The 24,260-nt window shown below is 38.1% G+C and overlaps 1 protein-coding gene across 11 annotated transcripts in view; it reads right to left on the reverse strand.

Moving 5' to 3' along the window:
• The window catches only part of Lrrc7 (leucine rich repeat containing 7), a 486,713-nt gene that overhangs the window by 94,767 nt on the left and 367,686 nt on the right, over positions 1-24,260 (reverse strand). For 7 of the 11 annotated variants that reach the window (XM_063258473.1, XM_063258451.1, XM_063258468.1 and 4 more), the window contains 6 exons: positions 11,635-11,764; positions 10,456-10,571; positions 6,893-6,962; positions 5,393-5,492; positions 3,011-3,135; positions 754-1,002 (listed from right to left, as the gene is read on the reverse strand). In XM_063258473.1, the coding sequence (XP_063114543.1) occupies positions 754-1,002; positions 3,011-3,135; positions 5,393-5,492; positions 6,893-6,962; positions 10,456-10,571; positions 11,635-11,764 (790 nt within the window). Of the gene's footprint in view, positions 1-753; positions 1,003-3,010; positions 3,136-5,392; positions 5,493-6,437; positions 6,794-6,892; positions 6,963-10,455; positions 10,572-11,634; positions 11,765-24,260 lie in introns of those variants that run through there. The other 4 variants (XM_063258479.1, XM_063258496.1, XM_063258477.1 and 1 more) reach the window with 2 other exon arrangements.

A 24,260-nucleotide genomic window follows, 5' to 3' on the forward strand; every position in this document is an offset into this window, starting at 1 on the left:
ATATTGTAGGAAGAATATAAGACACAGAGTAAGAATCTAGTCCATTACATGTGGATAGTAAAGCTCACCAAACACGGAGTGTTCTTTCATATTGCATTAAGTTGTTTTCTTCCTCCCTTTAACCTCAGAAACACCCAGCCCCACTGAGATAAGGAAGCCCTTATGTGCTATGACTCCCATCCCGGTCTTCTCTTATAGGAATTCATATCATCTGTATCTTCAAATTAAAGGAAATTGATGCTTTCACAGATTTCTATCTTTGTGTTCAAAGTCCACTCTTGGCAAATCTCAATTTAGACCCATGCTATTTTAAGAATGAATTTTAGCTACTGAATCTCCCATAGATTGGATGATGTAAAAAGTGCACATGTGCAAGGGAAAGACAATTTAGACTGTACCAATGGTATCATCAACATTCTGCCCAACTATTGGTATTCCCACACTTTAAAGAAAAAAATCTTTAATGATAAAAGAAATGTAAATAAAAATGCAGCCCCCCACCGAAACACCATGCCAGGTACCCCACCATCGGCACCTCACATCCAAGCTCCCTCCCCTCTGCCTCTGTCCTTCCCACCCTACTGCCAATGTCAACAAACCCAGAAAGTTACTTCAGGGTCCGACACTGGCAACCTGAAGGTTGCTATGTGATCAGCATTGCTTACCCCAAATCATGCAGAACGTACCCCAAAAACCACTGTTCCAAAGTTGCCTCTATAGGGGGATTCTCCTACCCCAAACACCTAGGCCTACCTGTCTGCCACTTAGAGAGGGAAGAGTGGTGGACTGCGCTGCCACTGGTAATTGAGTACACATGCTCCTTTCCTGCTGGAGACCACTTATACAACCCCATGCCAGCTGTGGGTCATTCTGGGGGACGGGCATATCTTGGATCTGCTGATCACACCTGGCCCATGGTGTGCAGCAATCGCCAGACAGTCTGGCAGGTTGGAGAGTAATCCCACGCTGGCCCCTTTCCCAGGGGGCTTGGCAGGAGAGACCCTGTAGGAGAAGGAATCTCCATTTTCTGGGAGAAAGAGGAGCAGTGTAGCAATACTTTCACTTTATGACTTTTCTATGCTTGGCTTTGTTTCTTTCATTCTGAGTAATGCATTGAAAACCGCTACCAATAAGATCAGCTTTAAATCCACGTAGTAAATTAGCACTTCATAGGAAGCTGCAGAGTTACAGCTTTACCACACTCATTCTGTGTACATGCAAAGTAGGGCATTATACTCTAGTCCATTGGAATGTGGGTGGCAGAAGCCACCGGCTCTGCTTTGGATTTCAGGTAAGTTCGAGGTAAAGTAGGGCTAAATTTAACATACATGTAATGAACCAGAGAAGTGTGATTGATTTAGTGTAAGATTTCAGTCTATTCTGTTCATCATATTTCCATGATGATTTATTTAGAAGTTTGTTTGTGCTCTAATTTGTCCAATGGCCAGTGGCATTGGAAATGTTCAAATTAGTCAAAGCCAAGTGGTTTGAGATTTTAGAAAAACACACTGTTTTACCAAAATATCAATACACCAAGAACAAGTAAATATCAAGAAAAGCCCCTCTAAAGTATAATGAACCTACTCAGATTATCAACAGACTTAATCACAACACACAAACAGGGCTTCTAAATAACTGCATTTACTATATTCTGTTTTCATTGATACATATACCAGAGCATATTGAATGTATTGTTTTTTGGATCATTTTTCTACATAGGTTTTGTTTAAGGAAAAACATGTTGTTTTTGACAATTCCATGAAATATAAAAATGAATCAATGGTACAAGATAGAATCCATCATTTATTAATTCTAGACTTAGCAAATGAAATCCTTCAGTGAGGAACTGAGATATTCCAAAGGTTGGTTGGTTAGTTAGTTTTTAATTTAGCATAGTTTTTTCCCCTAGCCAATCATAAATTTTAGAAAAAAGAAGGTCTTTGGGTGCAGATGACACTAACCAACCATTCAGAAACATTGTTTTAATCCCAAATCTTTAACAGAAATAGTCATTTTGGGTTCTCTGTAATGATATAAGTAGGCGTTGTTGGTAAATGTTCAATTACCTTACTAATTCTAGTAAGGTTCTAGAGATAATGGTTCAGAAATAACATTTAGAAAATATGGGAGAGAGAGGACATACAACATATCACAAGCTACATTATTAATAGGATGCATATACAAGTACTTAGGTAATTAGTCACTAAGAATGAGGGCTGTTAGTATTCACAGTGGAAAAAATACACAAATAATACTAAAAAAATTAATGAGAGATTCAAGACGTTGCTATGACAATAACATGAAAACCAGGTGATAATAAAATCTATATCAATTCTGACGGTAGTAGAAAATTTGAACAATGGAAAAATAGAGATTTTCAGAATTCAACCATTACATGTCTTTAGATTAATGCCAACAAAGTATATTTAAAAATACACTTTGGTGTAGAGGGAACAATTGGAGTTATTTTCCTTATGGAAGACCATCCATCAGTAGAAATTCACCTTAACATTTATCCTCCCATTTAAGGAAACTCATAGATTCTTCTCAGGGGTCGAAGAGACAAAAACTTTCAGAGATTTAGCACCACTGAACCGTGTAGGCAGCTGGCTCTTTCGAAAATGTGTGTTTTGGCCTTTGTTTGTGCGCTGCTTGCTCAGTGGTTAAAAGCAAGCTCCTGCCTCGCAGCGAAAGAGGAAACAAAGCACCTCGTGGAACAAAGTCCGCTGCTGCTAAGACTTCACTGCTTTTCGCTGGCCCCAGCTTGAATCTCTCTCATTGCTGTGGGGTGGCAGTCACACTCTGAGTTAGGCCTGGGACCTTGCCATCACTCTGAAACACACCAGTGCTTCTCACACTACCAGCCTGCTGCCCAGAAAGGAGCCAGGAGACCAGATGGACCTGACCTTCCGGCACAGCTGATTCTTAAGGCAAAATCTATTTGAATAATAGCTCTGGACTCACCCAAGGCATAAGGGAAGAAAAGAGAAACAAAAGCTAAAAGGTTCACCTTAACTTTCCCAGCATTTTCGTCGTCTTCTTTTTTGTCCTCAAATTCAAAGGCAACTGTCATGCGCTGTTGTCTTTGCTCTTCCCACAGTGTAGGATTGAAGCTGTCACTGTCTGACTGGAAATCTACAGTTAGATTCCAAAGCGTTACTGCTGGTTTATTTATTATGTATTTTACACATAGCGTGTCACCCACAGATCTTAGTAGACTATGCAAAAACTGGGGCTAAGTACTACAAACCAATACAAAAATAAAGACAGTGGAAGAGAAATAGGAAGAGAGAAAGAGAGGAAATGAGAAAGAAGGCAAAGAATGACCAAAGGAGTACCAGCCCCTTGATATTTGTTACAACATCTCATCCTTTTAACATCTCAACTCAGACTTATTCTTTGGTACGTCAGGCAAAGGGGCTGGCAAGGTTTTTAATGCCAGAAATGGGGTTCCCACTGGATAAGAAAACAACACAGAGAGCTAGAGAAAGCACTTTCTCATAGCAGCTAAACAGCAGTGCTGATACCATCCTTACTCTATTAATGAGGAAACTACAAGTCTTCCAACATTTTCTTGAGGTCACGCAGCTTTTCCGGGGATAATGCAGGTTTCCATTCTGTGTCTACATGATTGCAGAGCCCCCATGTGTAACCATTAAACCCTCATTCAGTTTGTTTTCTAAAAAATAAGAGCTACTATGGCCCGCTGATGATGGAATAAAGTACCCCAGGCTGCAACTTTTTCTTGTTCATCTTTTGGGGTTTGTGTGTACACGTGTGCAGTGGAGGGGAGCTCGCTTTTATGGTAGAGAACAAGGAGAAGATTTAGTCTTTAAGATTTCAATTAGTTTAAATGTGTCTGAAATTAACAGGGAAAATGCCTTATAAATCTAGAACTGACATCAAAATGTTGGCTAATGGTAATATTTTTTTTAGCAATGTAATTGTGAAGATTACATTAAAACACAATAAAAGTACTTATTTTGGGCTAAATTGTTTCTCAAAAGACAGCCATTTCTTTGTTTAGTGTAAGAGATTCTGAAAATTCATTAATTGTGTTCCTGCCTGACAAACCAGAAAGGCAGCTTGCTTGAAGTTCAGGAAAATTTTTCAATTAGCAACTTTTCTTTCCTCAAAGGAGAAACAAAAACAAACAAGCAAACCAAAAACTAAGCAGGTGAATGCAAGTTCTTTCACAGGGTGTCTTATTTGTCTATACTTATCTCACACCCTAGAGAAATTAGGGACTTAATCTGTGAGACTGGATCTCAGAAATGACCATGAATATGAAACACTTTTCATTTTTCCCTACATTCTGTGAAAATGAACTATTTTGATAACCTAGCAATATCAAAATGAAAATCCCTTGAGGAAAGCTGCGTGAACGAAACATAGTCCTTTCTTAAGATTTCTTATGTAAGTAAACATGGCAGCTTTTCATATATTCAAAAGATCAATTTATTAAGATCTGAAAAATATACATGAAAACAACCTCTTCTTTTACTATTTCTGTGGGTCAAAATTAGAGTAAAAATATCATAAAGTATCTCTACGTGGTTCAATTGTATTTGGAAGTCAAAGTTATTTATTGTAATTATCCCTGAAAATAAGAAATGCTCAAGCAAATGGTTTATTTTACAAACTGGTCTCATTTAAGCCAGAGGGTGGACTTAATCCACAACTATAGTAAAAGTGGGTTTATTTGCCCAACAGTTACTGGGATCTATGGCTAGAGAGGGAGCAGGCTTGGGCCAAGCAGCATATGCTGCGTATCTCGTGGTCGGAGAAGACAAAGTCCCTGAAAAGTTTTTATGAAGAATGTGGTCACAGGAGAGAGGATGGAATTATTTAGAAAGGTTTAGGTTGTTAAAAAGGATTTCTATCATAGTTGACACTGTTCAGGGGCATTCAGCGTGAAAATGAAAAGACGCTCATCATTTGTAACTCATCGCTTTACAGTTAACTTCTAGCGTGAAGCAATCTGGGGTCCAACATCACTGGACTGACCATTTCAGCTGTGTGAAGACCACGCGTGAACACGGTGTGGCCCGCTGAGCTTGCCCCAGGCTCTGGCTGCCGTCAGCTCACTGAGGTTGGCTGGGTACCAGTCCTCCACCAGCCCTGGGTGGTGCAACCCAATGAGGAGATGCTGCTTCCCAATGTCAGCATCATTTTTGTGTCGGTTATAACGAGGAAGCATTTTGTTCTGGACCTTACTTAAAATAGTATATGCAGAGACTCCTGCTTACACTCCCCAGTGATACACGTGTGTCGTGTGATTATGTTTATGGGCTTGTCTGTGAGACAGCCCTGCCAGATGGACATCAGGACATGACTGTTCTTTTTATCCCTGGTCATTGTAAGGACATAAGAACTTCTACTGACAATTTACCTTCATCACCACGAGGTTGCTGCGGAAACATGTAGTTAGTCAACACCCTCTGCTTCGTTTCCGGATGGGCTTCTGTTTGTAAAGGGATAAGGGCTTTGGACTGGAAGCCAAGAACACATATAATTAGATGCCTACAAGCGCAAACATGAAGACTGTCAGTGTCAGACACAATAACGGTCAATAGACGTCTGGTCTCCCGAGAGGAATGAACTAGCAAAAGAAAATCGAGTGACAAAATGGAGTAAGGAAGCGTAACATACAAGACCCTTGTTGAGGGATATTTTCAAATTCTAAGATTTTCATAATGAGGTTTCCTTCTTCTATATTATATCCATTTAATGCAAAATTTATCAAAATCTACTCAACTGAGCAATGCCAGTTTTGATTCCGAGGAGAAAACATGTTCAACTGTTTTAACTTAAATTAGCTTTTTGAATGGTTCTATATGCCTATTCATTTTCATGGGCTGTTGCCTTAGAAGGACAATGGAATTTGCTGTCAGATTCATACTATGCATGAAGTAGAGTCACATAAACTCTAGAAATGACTTACCACATATTGATATTGTGAAAAATCTTTAGTTTAATGATAAGATTTGAATGACAATCTAAGTGTTTATTTAGTCGGTTGATCGAAATGTTGTAATGACTAGAAAATCAAACATTATTTTCAAGTTTACATTTTGGAGAAGTTGTTTTTAATTTTCACAAAAGTAGCCCAATAGCCATAAATATAAACAATTCATTTAGTAGTAATGCTATTGTTATACTCAAAATAATGATAAACTAAATTCAAGATGGATTTTTTTCATTTGCTCATTTGTATTTTAAAATTTTAGAAACAAGGAAAATACAGGACTAATGAACTATGTGAAAATTACACATTTCCAATTCTTTTGGGGGCAAGTCAGCTATCTCCAATTATTTAATATCTTTCATGCAATAAAATTATTCAGTAGTACTCAATTACAAATTCAATTATTCTATTTCCATGAATATAGAGAATAATATCAAAACAGAAAGTGCTGATAATAGTTTCCAAAAGCTATCATAAAATTTCTGGAATAAAGTTTAAGTATTAAATTGATTCTAATTAAAAGCACAAGAAGAAAAAGAACATAGTAGATAATAATTTGCCCTGGTGGGGATTGTGGTAACAGTTTTTATTCTTTGCATTCAGAGATATGATTAAAGTCCGTCCTCTCAGGACATATGTGTCTCATCAGGGGTAAAAAACTATGAAAGTGATCTCTGATGATGAAGTTGACACTAAATGTAAATATTTTAAGGGGCAGAGAATATAGTCCTGTTTTGTCTACAACAATGCTTAAACTGGTATCTTCACAAACATATCACTTCCATGAGATAAAAATTTGTATTTTGTAATATTTGTCAATGGCATCTGTTGGGAAAAAAAGTCAGTAATTCAGTTTCAAATATGGTTCATCTTAATAAACCAAAAATCTACCAAGCAAGTGTTTTTATTTTATTTTTTTTTTACCTGATTGTCAGAAAGCCACAATGCTGCAAGCTCTTTAAGTTTGGTAAATGAGAATGGTAAATTCTTCAATCTGCAAAGATAAGAAAATTCTAATAGCAAGAGGTGAAGCTTTATCTAGTTCATTTCTAAGAATTTGTTTAAAATACCCTAATGTGTTGATTTAAGTTTCCTCTTTAATCTTTTCTTCACTGAACAACCTGAACAATGTTTAAAAAAATAAAAATCTCTGTAACTCTTTAAATGCTGCCTACTATATCCAGGTAACATAAAAAATACTGTTACTATGCAGGCCTTAAAATATCTGGCCCCTAAAAACCCTTTCCAAGTGGCTGCTTCTGCTACACCTTCCTGACTCAGCCTGGTCAACACACTGGCCCTTCCCTGCCAAGGCCAGCTAGGCCCTTAGCTGCTGGACACACTCTCCACACCATGTTTTCACCTGCACAAATCCCGCATAGACCTTAGCTCTCAGCTTAAATGCCATTTTTTTGAAAAGTTTTTTTTTCCCCTAACTTTCCATTTAAACTACTTTCCTTAATCTATTCTCCAAGTACCATATGTTTTCTTTCATGGAGCACATTACACATTTATTTTTGTGATTATTTGGTGACCGTCTGGTATGCTCATGAAACTAAATTCCATGAAAGAGAGAGACTAGGTCCATCTTAAAGCTAAATAAATTACAGTCCTCAAAGGTACGCTGACCTCCAGAAAGTCCACTTATTCTTTCACTGTTTGTAAAACAGATAGTAGATATTCAAGGAAGGAATCTTTAAGAATAACATTTTGGAGATGTGAAGTTTGGTCTCAGCCTTACTATTCAAACAAAATTAAGTATTTAGCTTTGGTTTTAGAATTTGGGGGATCTGTTGCCAAATGTCTACCTCAATATACTATTTGATATCCTTGAAACCGCAATTATGCACAATCCACAAATTGTGATCCCACAACTTATCAGAACAGATAATCAGCACAGCAAGAGCATAAACAAGTACGGGAGGGAAACCCATTGTTAATTTCTCAGTGTTCACGTCTGAAAAGACAGAAATATTTTTGGTATAGGTTGGAATGGAAATTTTCTTAAGTCTTTGTATATTTGAATCCTGTCTGATAAAGGTATTTTGATAATAGTAGTGAAAATGTTACAAGAATTAATGAATTAATTCTACATGCAAAAGCAGCTCAAAACTTTCAAATAGTTTGATGAATATAAAGAGATTGATAGCCAATACAAGTATGTGTTTGGTAGATAACTTTAAGAAGAACATAATATCCTTTCTGAACTAATAAATATTTGTAAAACATAAACTAGGCTACAAAGACTGAAAGAAATTAAATTACATTCCAATTCTTTTTATTTTTTGGTAGAATTACAACTCAACTTTAAACCAAATTTTCATAAATGTTGTTTCTAATTTTTAGTTATTTAAGTTCAATCACCTGAGAAATTGTGAAGTCCAATTATGGGTGACATTTTTTCACATTATATGGGAATACATTTGATGCAGAAAGTCAATTTTACTGCCTTTAAATTATATGAGGGGAAAACTCTCCAGAATAAATTACAACAACATCCACAGTACATTACCAGTCATAAAAGTAGAATATGAGGAAAAGAAAGAGACTATTGGAGAAAGACAAAACATTTTATTTTGCTGGCTCTTTTAGTGACCTCCATAAATGTCCCATATTTTGTACCTTAAATGTGGAATATATTGCACAAACAATAATGATCAGCACAGCAAATATATAACATATTAATATATGATATCACACCTAAAAAGTCTATTATATTTTGAATTTTAAAAATGCATTTAGAATTTTTTTAAAGTTTCAGCTTCTCTCCTAGAAGCTCACTCTTTGGCCTCTTTTCCTAACTGACTGTTGATTTTTACCTTTGATTAACTGATTCAACAATTAAAAATATTAAATTGGCTTCATTCTTTGCTCTAGTCACTGCAATAGCGGATCAGTTAAGCATGTATTTTTGGCATGATGAAATAGTTAAAAGCCCTTATTCTGTCAGATCCTAATGTCTTATTTGCATATTTTGCTCTAAGACTTGGCAGCGTGTCTGGCCCATGGTTAGTACTGAAGTCTACTGTATTTTTGAGTAAGTAATTCTAAAGCATTAGCAGTCCTTCTGATGATGGACCAGTTGTAATATTTGGTAAGCAATTTTCTATACAGTCATGCATATTACTGATGAAAAATTTGGGAGGCCAAGAATTTAGGAGGGAAATCCTACAGCCCATCAGGAGAACCCCGTCTCCAAGTTAGCAATCATGGTTCCACTAGGGACTGTGAATGAATCACACAGGAAGACATCTGCTCATGACACTTTCCTGGCTGTGTTTCTTAGTCTAATTCATACGGATGGAAAGATTTGAAAAACAAATGTCCTATTGAAAGGCAGACACAGTATTCAATCAGTACATTTCCCTCATCTTCCAGTCTGCGATCCTCCTCAGAAGAGGAAAGGTTACTGGTATAACATAACACAGAGCTCTGGTGCCTCCTTGCCACTCCAAATTTATAAATAAAATCCCAAAGCTTTTGATAAAAAAGCTTTATTATCATTATGTGGCAATACCAAGGAAGTGCTCAGAGAATGGTTTTTGAAAATCATACAACAATTTCCTTAAATGAGCTATACACAAAGGAGAATTTCCCTGCTCACTCTGAACTGCCCGGAATATTGCTCACCATCTTCTAACAGCTCGGCATTGATGGCTGCATCACGAGGTCTCTGAGTCCCTCACACATTGTTTGCCTGATAAAGACTTCCTGGATATTCGAGTTCAGGCGTTCCATGCTGCATTCACATTATCAATTTGTTATTCCTGGTCCATGTCTGTTTTTCCCTTTTTCTATTTGAGGATACTGATCATTTACAGAGAAGGTGGAAACGAAGAAGAATTGCAGACTTTCCCTTTCTCTGCTAACCCAGCTATGAATAGGGTATTGCACAAGGGGAAGGCCTATTCTATTTTTATTCACTGTGTTTGGCACATGGTTAAGGAGCTGTTTACAGTATTCAAAATTTAGAACCTGTGAGTAATACCTTACTAATGATATTCTTGCCAGCACCAGGAGTGGGTCAAAACATAACATATTATCCAGTGTACTTGTTGGAATATATATGTGAAAACACGTATGTGTGCACAAGACATATATGTGAATCTATTTGTACTTTACTGGTATACTTTACTAATCAGAAAATAGCTTTTGCAGCTTTTAACTACAATTATTTCCCCATGTTTTCCTAGAACTATGCTTCCTACAAATTGGAAGGGCTTTGGTCTCTAAGTTTGAGTTATTATGTATATTATAATTATATAAATTTAATGAATGATGGCATACGATTTGAATGTAATCAAATAATAGAAATTAGAAAGATTTACCTTCAAAATAATTTACCCTGCATTCTCTATAGAAAGCCTGCATATTTGGATCCTGTACACCTCATAGGATACAGAAAATGTTTCCAAAATTATAGACAACAGCAATCACTGGATGACAGTAGATGACCAACACACAATTATGAAATGCTACAAAAATACCTGTTGTCACTCAAATTTAGGACTCGCAGTTTCTGCATCTGTCCAATTTCTTCAGGAAGGAATTCCAGCTTGTTGGAGCGGAGAGACATCACTGTTACATTCTTGCAGCTTCCAATCTACGGGTGGCCAATGGGACAAAATAAGTCAAGAATCACAGTAACATGCCATTTTACATAATTTTTAAAATTTATAAACCATGTTAATTAACTCAGACTTCTTTATTACTTTTAAATTTCTTTTAAAATGTGTATCATCTTATAATTTCTTGGCCTTTTGGCTAAAATGAAGTGTAAACTATGTATTGCCTTATTTCTGTAATCTTGCTTTTTAAAATATGTGTACACTTTTAGATAGTAAGGCAATAGATACCTCATTTTCTTTTACATATTAAAAAGGGAGCACTTTCTTACCAATTTTAGTAGTAAAACCCTTGCTGACACAATGGTTTTCATAAATCATAGTTTTTCTACTTAAGTGAGTACAAATCTACTCATTCATAATAGAAGAGTATTCATGCTCATAAAATGAAATATTGACAGTTTCTTGGCAAAGCTAATTTTTCCTCACATTACAATGGTATTTGTCATTTGTATTCATAACTTTTGGCTCCAAAACAATGATATATTGATTACTATTCCATCATTAGGGAATTGGTTAGTAGAAAATATTAAATTACAAAGATATTTCATGCTTTTTTCATAATATTAGTAAGTGAAATCCAACTTAGAGATAAAAATTAACAGAATCTCTGGTTGGGTCTAAAAGTTAAAATAGTACTACTATAGTGCAATATGAAACCTTGCAAACATATTTACAGCAAAACCCTTTTTTACTTCAAAAACAGAAATATAATAATCTCAAAATGTTATTTATAATAGCAAAACATAGAAATTAAATGATATAAAATTTTGTCCTTTAGCATTGTTGTAATATTTCACTGTTATTTTTTGCATGCAATCTTCTGGGTTAAATATTAGAATTTGTCACTTGTCTTTTAAAATAGAATAATTTACCCACATGCATGCAAGCACCCCCCCATGACACCCCTCCACATATATTTATATAAACAGAGAAACAGCATCTCAGCTCATGATCTCTAGTGCCACTACATCTGTTTGGATTTCATTTCAAAACAGTTTCCTTCAACGTTAATTGATAGAAGACAAGTTTATTCCTCACTTCTCTGGGCAATTCTGGAAGGAAATTCTCATCAACTGCTAATGTTCGAAGACTGTGAAGGTAGCCAATAGTAGAAGGTAGAGACTCCAGTTCATTACAGCTACAGTCAAATTCTTCTAATAAAGATAAACTGAAAAAATTAAACACACTAGTTAGATATTCGGAAAAGTGAGGTGGCAAAATAAAAAAGCAAGTTTTGAAAAATGCTTATATTTAATTTCACCAATAAAAGTTACTCATCTGGGCCTGCATAACATTATACAAATTAATTTTTTACAGTTCAGCCCGGTGGTTTCATATCACCATAAAAATGCTTTAACACAGTAAAATAAATATGGTTAATTCTTTACCTGTCTTAATGCAACCACCATTTAATGAACCACTGAAAATGACAGAAGTGGGGTTTTTTTTTGTTTGTGTGTTTATAAGTCAGGAGTCGTTTACAGTCAGATTTGAGCATACGACCTTATGCCATGTCTCCGAAATCGGCACTGGAGAGGCAGAAGGGCTGGCTCAGGGAAGGTGAAGAGGGAAACCCAAAGCAAAATACTGATGAAGTGCCAGGGATCTTACTAAGCACTTTAGAGATTCAAAAAAGAAAATACTGGTCTCTTCCTTTTAACAACTGGATAAGATCTATACCATTTAAGCATCCATTTTATGGACAGGAAAACTGAGTTTTACAGAGGCTAAGTCACTTTCTCAAAGCCACTGCAAAATAGCGAAGCTGAGACTGAAACACAGATGAAGTGGCCGGATGATCAGACTCTGTCCCTCAGCCTGCAGTTCTGCAGTGGTAGCCAGGGACAGGGGTGTATTTTGTTTGGTGTACAATGTATCATAAAAAATAGTCAGTGTTACCTCATGACCTAGATTTCTGGTGCGTTTTCAAACCTGGCAACACTGGGCATGGAGCCCTTCATGACAAGTAACAGAAACTTCCTCCACACGGACACAGTTTGTCACCTGGCCTGTACTCAGCGGCTTTACCCCAGGTTTACAGGAAGGAACTGCAGTTTTCCCGAGGAAACTACACAGCTCGATGCCGGGCTTGAGACAGCTGGAGGACAATAGACCTTGGCACAGGGTGCACCGCTGGCTACAATGCAACTGTGATTGTTGGTGTTGTTACTGTTACTACACTGTTGGTGCTATCAAGTATTAGATTATTACAATAGGAAGGAATTCCCGAGGGTGAGGAGCCTGCCATTGTAAAGAGAAAAGTGACTGAAAGCTCGCAGGAGAAGGACTGCTGTGAGAACTCCCTCTGTCTGTACACTGGAACCAGCTAGAGTGGATGGGGTTTGCTCCCATCATTTAATTAACATCTTAACATGGAAATCGAACACAGGAGTTACAGCGGGAAAAATGGCTTTGTCTCCCAGCGCTGGCACTTACTAGTCATAGCACGGTGAGTATCAACCAACAAATCAAGGATCACACAGCTGGCTCAAAAAACAAAGCAGCTTTCATGTACCTGCCAGGTAAAGGAATCATGAGAGAAGTGATTCCCCAGGGCGCTGGGAGGGGAAAGGGTGTGACAACAGGATAGATGGCCTGATAATGACTTTGCTGGTGAAGGGTAACACATTTGCATAACGGTGAGGCTGGCAGTAGTTCCCAAGCCTGTGTGGTTAGGCAAGTCAAGCCCTAATGTCCACGGTCAGAGAAGTATTCCTGCATTGAGTCCGTCTGATCCACACGCCCCTCCAACTAGGTGACTCTAAGCAGTTCAGCCATAGAGCCTCTGAGGAGAACACAGTTCAGCTTTGAGTGCTAAGCACGGAGGCAGCCGCTGCTTAAGGGGCAGGTTTCCCTTTTACAGAGACAAGCCACATATCTTCACTCCAAGCTGCAGTATTGTAGGTTTGTGACAAAGATATAATAATTTCATGGAAGACTTAAGAACTCATCAAAGTATGTTCAAAGTGAGAGAATTCTGGGAGGGATTTTTATTGAAATACATTTTTTAAAATTAAAAGAAAAAAACTCATCACATTGCTTTTTACCAAATACATATCCAATAAAAATTTCCCTTATTATTAGTGAACTGAACTATATCTGTTTTTGAAATCCTTTGAGACCCACACACGCAGGGGGGCTCATGTTCCTGGGGTAGCAGGTGATCACAGCTGTGTGATTGCACGGGTGTTTGTGTGAAGTCAGCACATGCAGTAGATTCACCAACATGGAGTTACTGTGGGTTTATTTATTTATTTATTTATTTATTTATTTATTTTTTGTCTTTTTGAGACAGGGTCTCACTATGCAGTTCAGGCTGGCCTTGAGCTCACTTTGTAGCCAAGGCTGGTCTCGAACTTGCTAGGATCCTCCTGTTTCAGCCTCTTGAGTGCTGGGATTACAGGTGTGTGCCACCACACCCGGCTTGTCACTGTGTTCTTAAAGAAGACTCTAGCACTTACACTTGATATTTTTTTTTTTTTTTTTTTGTACCAGGGATCAAACTCACTCACAATTGCGTTGCTTGCAAAGCAGGCGCTCATGCCACAGAGCTAAATCCCCAGCCTACACTTGGTAAATTTTACAGAATGGCACAAAGTAAGTTTCTACCAATAGCTTGGGGTAACAAACTCAGCAAGTGGTTGTAAACTTATGAGGGAAATGTAATAAAAAATAAGATAAATATTGAGAAGTTGAAGTTGAAGATATTTAAGTAATTAAAAAAATCAGTTTATCATTGTTTTTCTTTCTGTTGAAAGTTGGTCTGGAATCAGAGTAAAGCAGTCACTTTGAGTAGTTGTTCTGTGTAAAAATAAGTAACACCAGTCCCCGGCGACACAGTTCAAGACTCCAGGGACTCAGTATTCTAACTCTGAGGGGCTGCGTCAAGCGTGACCGTTTGCTCTGCCTGCAGATCACGATGTGAACAGCAGATGGGCTTCATGGTCACTGATGGGCACAGTGATCAATCCTCGATCAGCCATGCACATCTGTCACCAAGTTCCCACCTGGACATCAGCAGACAGACTAGAGTCCAAAAAAATTTGACTCTAATGCTCTCGGTCAGCTTAATTCTTTGGGGGATTTAACTGAAAATGTGATAACTTCCTGTTTATTACCAAGCACAACTTCATTACTCCAGCCAATGAACCACAGAGTTATTGCAATTTTTAAAAACCTTTTATGTTACACAGACTTTTGAAGAGAGCATTCGTGCTGCAATTCCAATCATGCAGTTTCACTGGCTGAGTCCTGGATGAGATACAATATAAGACATAAAAGTGAACGTATTTGAGCCTCAGGGCAGGGAGCAACTGGATGTCACATGCATGTAGCCCAGCAGAAACTTTTAGTGCATTGTGCAAATAACTTTTCAGGATTTGAATGGGACGCAAGCAACGATGAAAATGTCCCACAGAAAGTGACATCGGCAACGAATTCCCCATTACAGGGACTCTCTGAGAGATTTCATGACACCAAACTCACAAAGGATACAATTTTAGAATCTGACTGAAATTTAAAACAAGGATGGAAATTCAGTGAGGCACAGAAAAGATATTCACTCTATTGTAACACACATAATGTGGGGGCTGAGGCATAGCTCAGCGGCATGAGTGCCTGCCTGGCAAGTGTGAGGTCCTGATATCTACTCCTGGTGCCAAACAAACAAACAAACAAACAATAAAAAGGGCAAGATCAATCACATTAATCTTGACAAGCTTTTACAAAAAAAAATTTAACGAACAATATCCCTAATGCTTAAAATCACAGTGTACTAAATAAATATTAGTTTCTTATTTGTTCATTCCTCGAATATTAGTAACCTACAGCAAGAGTGTTTAATGATACAACGAAAGATTTTAAAGATCTTTTGCAGGACAAAAAATTGTAATTTTTTTCTTTGTCAATTAAGAACATTTCGCTCAGTGTCAGGTTGCATGATCTTTCTTTTCCCCATACTGGGAACTGAACCCAGGGTGGAGGGGCTCTACCCCTGAGTTACATCCCCACCTCATGGTATATATTTAGTTTGAGACAGGTTCTTGCTAAGATGCTCCAGTTGGCTTGAACTAGAGACCCTACTGCCTTGGCTGGGCTTACAAGCAGGAATCACACTTTCTGGATGCAAGGTCATTTTTGTGGTCACCACGATATTGTGTTTTTAAAATAAGAAATACACATTTAAATTGAACCAGCTGGCAGTACAAATCTCTTAAAAGCCTCAGAACCTCCAAATAAATGTCTTTTTGTATCCTGGAGAGAAGACTTTGGAGGGGTTTTTCAAGTGGGAGCTGCTCGCCAGGAAAGCCAAGGAAAACCAGGAAAACCATGTAATTAGAAGTTTGGATTTTCAAGCCCACCCCTTGACCTATGGGGAAGAGAAGCGTGGCTGAAGGGTGAGTTGATCAAAGGCTAAGGATGTGGCTTCATCTGGCTTACAGGAGGCTCTCAAAGCCCCAGGGGATGAGGTTGGAGGAGGATGGGGTGTGTTTGAGAACTCTGCACCCTTTCCCAAACACTTTCCCTTACAGCCATTTCCCATGCTTGCTCCTCCGAACTCTTAAATACCCTTTACAACCTACAGGTGACTTGTTCCCCTGGATTTTGTGAGCCATTCCATTGAAAGACTGGGTTGAGGAAGGAGACATAGTAACCCCCAGGTTATATACAGTCGCTTACTCAGAAATTTCTGAGCTCTGGACTTGTGATTTGCCTCTAATTGAAGGGCAGTCATATGGGACTGTGACTTACACTAGTGGGTTCTGATCGCAACACCAGACAGATGTGTCAGAGTTGGGTTACGCTGTAGGACACTCAGCTAATGTTCAGAGGGAGCCTGGGGAAAGGTTTGATGTGGGAAAACCCTACTCATTCCAGAACCGGAAGCGCTGTGTGCTGAGTGAGCCTACAGTAGGAAACAGTGTATCTCCCTGTTACTGTACAATCACAAGCTACTCTGCAAAGGAGGACTTCCTCCTGTATCTAAAAGACATCATTACCACACGGTGAGTGATGCTGAATTAATGACTTAGAATCTGAAACTAGTTTACATCCTCGGGTTACAAAGAGCACCTAAGTGCAAAATACACATTTCTCAATGATCTCTGAAATTCCAAAAATTTAAACTCAAAACCTACAATACCAGCTGATTATATTGATGGCTATCTTTTTAAAAATTCAAAAAGATGTATCTGCATAAATTCCTGCATAAAAACAGTTATCACGTACAATCAGGTAATCACTGCAATTTATAATGTGTTGAAAAAAATAAATCCAAAGATTTTTTTGTTTTAGAAGTTTTATCTGTGTAATTGTATAGTTTGAAGGAAAAATAAAGTTGCAAAGAAACTTTAAAAGAACTTTAAAATGGTGCTCCTCAAATTTCACTGTGCATAAAATCACCAGGAGAACTTGCTAAGATTCAGATCCAGGTTCCAGGGTATGGGTAGGGTCCATATCCTGTAACTGTGCCAACTGTGTCACCCAGACCTGCATGGTGTAGGTTCTGTTTGTCTTGTGATGAGTCACAAGGCTTTAATCAACCTCTTACAAATATTGCAAGAGCAACATTTAAACACAAGACATATCAGTAACAGTTACATGCAAATACTAGATGACTTGTGTTCATGTCACACACGACCAATATCTGTGACATTACTGGGAGTAATGATATTTGAAATCAAACAACAGTGCGGGGGCTGGGGATTTAGCTCAGCGGCATAAGCACCTGCCTTGCTAGCAGGCGGTCGTGAGTTCGATCCCCGGTACCGATAAAAATGAAAAAGACAAAAAAAAAAAAAAAAAAAAAAAAAACAAAAAAAACAACAGTGCGGACCTCAGGTTCTAAAACAACATTCTCCATACATTTCTCTGGTTTAGGTTGGATTTTTAGAAACTTTTGGTTAGAAAAATATTACTGTAGCACTTAGTCTCAATTATTTAGCTAATAGCGGAGAGAAATTAGGAATACAGTACCTAGATAATAATGTCACTTTACCATTATTCAGGACTGTTAGCTATTATTAATTGTGCTATTATTCATCTAGATGCTGATGAGTAGAAAAGTAAACGGCTTTAGGTTTCACTTCTTTGATTCACTTTTAGTTCTTAGCGGAAGTGATGTAATTCAGTTTAGAAACCTTGGGCTCCAACTGGAGAGTGGCTCTTAACCACGCAGCGACCTCTCCCTCTATCAACCCCTGTGTTCTCATCTATAAAACTGCCTGATAGCATCTCCTACATACACATGGTTACAATGAGGACTGATGCACACTAAACCTCTGGACAATAAATAACACTTCATGAAAAGGAGCACTTGAGCCACAGGGATACATACACAACCGTGTTTACAGTAGCCCAGTTTGTAATAGCTAAATCTTGGAAACAACCCAAATGCTCATTAACCAAAGAATGGATTAAAAAGATGTGGTATTTCTATACAATGGAGTACTACTCAGTCATAAAGACGTGTAAACTTGAGACTTTGATAGGTAAATGGATGTGACTTGAGACCATACTCCTAAGTGAAATAAATCAGGCTCACATGTGGAAACATTGTATTGTCTCCCTGGTGTGAGAAATTGAAAGAGTAAAGGATGTGTAAAATGTACAACAGACACCACAAAATGGGAAGAAATTGTTCAAAAGGAAAAAGGAGTGAGGATGAGTGAAAGAGAGAAAGGACAGAAGGGAAAAAGGAAAAAATGCAAGTCAGTTACATTAGTAGTGTCTCTTAGATCATTAAAAAGGACAATTTGTGCTAATATTGATGGGAGAAATTTTTATGCCCATACCTTGCATCCTGAGAATGACTTTAAAGAAAGCAACATGTATGTATTAACTACTATTATTCTCCTATTACTTTGCTGTGAATTTTTTTAACCTTTTCCCCATAAAATAAATAAAAGTAAAATGACCTTTTGAGCAGTAGAGTGTACACTGAAAAAAATCAGATCTTGAACCATCTGTTTCTAAAACTTGTACATGTTATCTTGCGATATTTTCTTTTGAAAGTGGGCTGCTGCATGAACTAAGCTGTCTTTTGGTTCACAAAATGTAACATTATCACCAAGTGATTAGTAATCTATGGGAGGTGGGCAAATTTCAGATGAATGAAAGATTTTACTGTATTAGGAGAGATTTAATAGATATAATAATAATAGAGAGAATGAATGAATGAATGAATGATTTTTGGCAAAGGTGAGCTGCTTATGTAGCTATTGTCAGAAAAAAAGGCTGCATATTGCCAGTACGAAAGTGCTGGGATACCCCAAGAAAGAGGACGAACCGCAGCCGGGCAGCTGGTGTCTGAGGCTGGACTCCTCAGGCTAACGAGTGGAACATTCTTTGCTCCTCTGCTTCCCATTGGTCACGGGGTGATGGGTAGCAGGACCTAACCATGAGACATGCAGCCTACACATCCATAAACACACACCTAACCCACCTAAACACTGAGAATGGCCCCGAAGGGAGTGCTATGTGACTTGCTATTGGTCTTATTTTCAGACATTATAAATCAATTTAATTTAATTTGGCCTAGGAATCCAGTTTTTGATTCCGCCCTTAATTTATCATTGACTTTAGTTAAGCTGTTCGGGCTAATGGGTAAAAATGAACAAACTTTACTCAGAAGTTCTCTTTTACATATTAAGCAGACTTCATAAGACATAGTGCTAAATTCGATCTAAGCTGAATTCAGTCAAACCGGTAGAAAATCATCCATTAGAAATAAAATCATAGAGACAATCACACACTTTTCATTTGACCCTGTTGTTCCATCCACTCCACGCAACTAGTAACCTTGTTTTTCTTTGCACTGGTGAGGAAGTTAGCTAGAGAAACTGAAAGAAAAAATTTCAAAAATTGAGATTATAGGACTAAAGTACACAAATGTAGAATACTCTGATAAATAATTTTTAGTAAAAAAATCTACGACCGATGAGTATACAGTAGCTTCACCCATTGGCAGATCATTTAAAAAAAATTATGTATGTTCCAAGTGAGGATACCAAAGTCTTCCTCAACCAATCAAAACCATAGAAACATGTCACGTACTCTGCTATCATTGGATTCTACACTCTGCGACAGCCATTATAGTTTAGCCCCCAACCTATGAATAGTCCCAATTCCAAAATGCTGGGCATGGTGTGGTCACTAGAGGAGGAGAAAGCCTCTCAAGTAGATATCATTATGAGTTTTCCACGTTAACTGAGATCTTACGTGTGTTACAAGCATCAGTAAAATTCCATTCGCTCATACCTTGGAGGAGGGCTTTTGTCACCAACTCCATGTGTATAGGTGAGGGTTTGGGACACAAGACACTATTGTGATCACATTTCAAGTAAATACAAAACATTCTTACTTTCAAGAACTAGATGTTTCACTTGTGTCTCTTTATGGATAACCATAAGGAATCATGCATGCTTTTTTGAGTATTAATAACAACTGTTATAATTTATTAAAGGCTGTTGTTATGGTTTATATCTAGATGGCCCCCTAAAGCCTCATGAGTTCATAGGTGAGGCTTTCGGGAGGTGATGGGACCATGGGTGGTGTGGTGTTATAGCTACATGTGACATTGGGAGGTGAAGGCTGGTCAGAGGAGAGGGGTACTGGGGGCATGGCCTGGAATGGTCTCTCTTATTCCCCTCTTCCGTCATCACTGGCTGCTTCCTGCCTGCCACGCCACAGACTACTCCTGCCATGCCCCTCTGCCATGCTGCCATGCTTGGAGCCAGCCTATTATGAGCCTATTATGAGCTTGGAGCCAGCCTCTCCAAACTGTGAGCCACAGGAAACTTCTCTTCTCTTAAACTGTGTCAGGTATTTTGCCCCAGAAGTGAGGAAAGCCACTAAGGCAGTTAGTTATCTTATACCAAGTCTCACAAAAACCTCTGAGCACTGTTGTTTCTATTTTGCAGGTGAGAAAAATGAGGCTTTCAACTCTAACACGAGTTTGTTATCGGGTGGTGAATCTAGGATTGAAACTGAAGTCCAGTCGTTGCTCTGTACCACACTGCTTTGGTGCAACGAAGGAAGTGAGAAATGTTTATGACATAATCCTAGCCCTCAAGAAGCCTATGCTCTAGCTGGGAAGATGCAGCAAAATAACTGAAGTTAAGGATGATTCACGTACAAACCAGAGGCTGCGGTAAGAACCGAACAGGAAGGAAGTTAGCTGTTTGCTCTAACGTGAATACCGAGTCCCCTAATAAGCCTGTTTATTTGCCTATGAAACGATCTAAGTCACTTCACCGTTCAGACCCCACGAAGAGGAAGCCCACAGGGAACCGAGCCTGGTTTGCACAGGCCCTTACATTTTCTGATTCCCATTTCCAGCTGTCTCTCTCTTTGGCCAACTTCATGAAAGGATGACTTTTCAAAACAGCTCTTCAAATTCTCGGTTTTTATTGCTTTTACCGAAGACCATAAAGCCAAGAAAGAGCAAGTTCAGCATGAGTTTTCTCTTGTGAAAAATCCTTTCTGGCTAGAGCGATGGGGTCCATTAAATTACCAGGTATGAAGGGTCAATCACAGAATGTGCGACTCAGCTGTCACACATATTTATGTGTGTGATACAGCTGAATTAACAGCTTGGCATTGAAATAGGGGCGCTTCCTTCAGCCTCAGTGACTGTGTCTGCTGATAGGAGGAGAACACACACCAGAGAGTGTTAATTAATTAAAGACACTGTCTACAAATCACTTACATGGTTTATAAACACTGTAGGTCCAAAAAAATTGTTTATTCTTTTCATTTGAGTTTCACTTGTTAATGCCATTGAGGCCCCAAGGCATATTTGAAGGGTCAAAAGCAAAAATAATATTTCAAGTCACTTGGTACACCAATCACAGAATCTATTTAAACCATGAAAAATACTGGAAAATAAAATGCTTTTAGTAGCTTTTACTAATTGTATTGCTACAAAATACCAAAAGAGGTCTAAAATGTTTAAATATTTCATATGCAAAGTAAGATTCCTGGTCATTCGGGCTGGTGTTAACATTTCTAGGATTTCAGTGTTGAGATTTGTAGGTAGAATTTTTCATAATAAACTATAGATTATTTGACCAATAACAAAACACTTTCTGCATATGATTTGGGTGCCATTAACAAGATCATAATCAAATTTCATTGTCACTCTAATCTAGAAACTCTGAACTCTCTCAGGTTAAAATTAATCATTTTATTATTGCTTGTTTTTTTCATGCATAAATTGTTTTTAAAATGCACAATAAACTTTTAGCAATGTCTTTGGGTAAATTCAGAATACTGTATGTAGATAAGTATCTCAGAATGAGACTGTAAACTAGATAATAGTCACTATAATTTAACTAACTGTGATGATTTCCAAACTATGACAGGTACAGAAATAATTCTCAATCTTGTTAGTCTGGGGATCCCTTCATACTCTTAAAAATCCCTAGTGGCCCCCAAGTACTCTGTTTTATATGGATTATATCTACTGGTACCTACTATATTATAAATTAAAACAGGAATTTTAAAAACACTTAATTATTCTTATAAGCCCATGGCATGTTAGCATAAGTAACATATTTTTTTTTATGAAAAGTAATCCTTTTTTCCTAAGGATGAACATTTAATGAAAGGATTAACATTTTTTGATATATCCAGCACTTTTTAAAAAAAATTCTGTTTATTAGTCCATTCTTTTGACATGCTTCTTACATTTTTCTTGAAACAACAATCCAAAGATGATCATGACATTAAAAATTTCTAAAAAATGAACTTTTATTATTATTAACTTTTATCTTGCTAAATCAGTAATCAACCTTTGAATTAAGTAGTCCCATTTATCTTTGATAAATCTTCTTCATACTTTTAAGAGCATCATAAATCTTCATGAAAAGAAAATCAAGTATATGAATAACCTAGCATCTATATTCACATAATTACCCCATTTTTATTTTGTGTTTTCATTCTGAACAAAATCAGTTAGTGAAATATAGAAACCAAAGAGTTCTAAATAAGAAGACGCATCACCATGAACATCATTAGTGTTTGACATTCTCTTCTTCTCAAAGACTTCCGGTTAGCGCACAACAATCTAGGAATTGAAATCAAAAGTAAACTAGGGTTTGGCCTTCATCATATTTAGAACACAATGTTGGAGCTGGGATAGGAAAACTATCTTAATGAGGTGTGATGTCTACATTTACCAGACAGAATAAAACCATACAAAGAACTGTAAAATCAGCAGCTGTAGATTCTGAAAAGTGCCATGTGGGAAGCAAAACAGACACAGACACAGAAAGAATCTGGGAGTGGACAATCGTTCAAGGGGCATCAAGGGAAAGCCACACCGTGGCAGTGATATTCAAAGCCAGAACTAGGGCCCTGCTACTCAAAGTGGTGTTCATGTACCTGAAACACTGACTTTCAGAGCTTGGAACTCCTAAGGTCTCAAACCTACAGGGTCAGAATCTGCCTTTTGAAAATGATCCCCTGATAATTAAAGTGCACAATGAAGCTTAAGAGTATGGACCTAAAAGATGTGAAGGGCTCAGCTTTATAAAAAGTTGAGAAAGAATATTTCAGGTGGAGGTAACAAGAAGCGAGAAAACCCTGCAGTGGGAGAAGGTATAGTTCATTGGAGATGCCGAAAAAGAGCCAGTGTGACCAAAGCCTAGTGAAGGAGCAGAGCTGTGAGCTTAAGAGCAATCAGTGTAATCACTGCTTCTGTCTTCAGGGGGTAGGACCTGTGCTTGTGAGTTTCATAACAGAATTACATTGTCTGGTCAATTCCATTAGAGGCGATCCCTGAAACTGGCAGTCTGAGGAACCAGAAGACATCTGAACTTTTTGTACCTATTGCCTTTAGTGTATCCTTTTGTCTCTATGGTTCTCAGGCGTCAGCAGCTTTCTGGACAGTTCCATCATGACACTGAGCAGCAGTGAGGTTGGTCCAGCAAAGCACTGACTATTCCCATTCCTCCAGGAGTCTCCGCAAGTTCTGTAGGGCTTGCAGCGAAGCACCTGCCCTGTCCAGCTTTTTTTTGTTGTTTTTTTTTTTTCTTTTTCATTTTTATCGGTACCAAGGATCAAACTCACGACCGCCTGCTTGCAAGGCAGGTGCTTATGCCGCTGAGCTAAATCCCCAGCTCCCCTGTCCAGCTTTTTAAATGCTGCTTCTTTCATCTCATGCATTTCTTCTGACTTTTTGATATCTGAGAATTTAATAAGGATGAGTTGTTTGCAAAAGGAAAGCTCTCTATTCAGCCTTCTCAGTGTTTATGGAAGCTCTAATTCTCAGGTATTTACCCTGCTTTCCTGGCATCAGTCTTGTTCTGAATAACTGAAAGCTGCAGAGAGCCAAACTGATGGTTCTATATTTCCTCTTCTTGAACACAGGGGTGTAAAAGCTGAGATCAAGTCACTACCAGGTAAGTTCGTCTTTTTCCACCTTTGCAATTCAATTACCAGAAAGACTGCAAGGGACAAAGTAGATCAGGGTGGTAAAATAAGAGCCGAGACTGACTCAAGTTTAGAATGTGTGTGCAGAGCCAGGCTGCGACACTCTGCCTGGCTGTGGGGAAGCAGACGGAGCTAGCACCGTCATCTTCCTACTCCTAAAATGAATTCTGGCAGGAGATGCAGCCGGTGAAGGGCAGAGGCAGGAAATCACACTGACGTGTGTGTGACAG

Source organism: Cavia porcellus, unplaced genomic scaffold, assembly GCF_034190915.1.
Source record: "Cavia porcellus strain 051 isolate PalLab524CR breed Dunkin Hartley unplaced genomic scaffold, mCavPor4.1 scaffold_1, whole genome shotgun sequence".
In the NCBI taxonomy this organism is placed as follows: domain Eukaryota; kingdom Metazoa; phylum Chordata; class Mammalia; order Rodentia; family Caviidae; genus Cavia; species Cavia porcellus.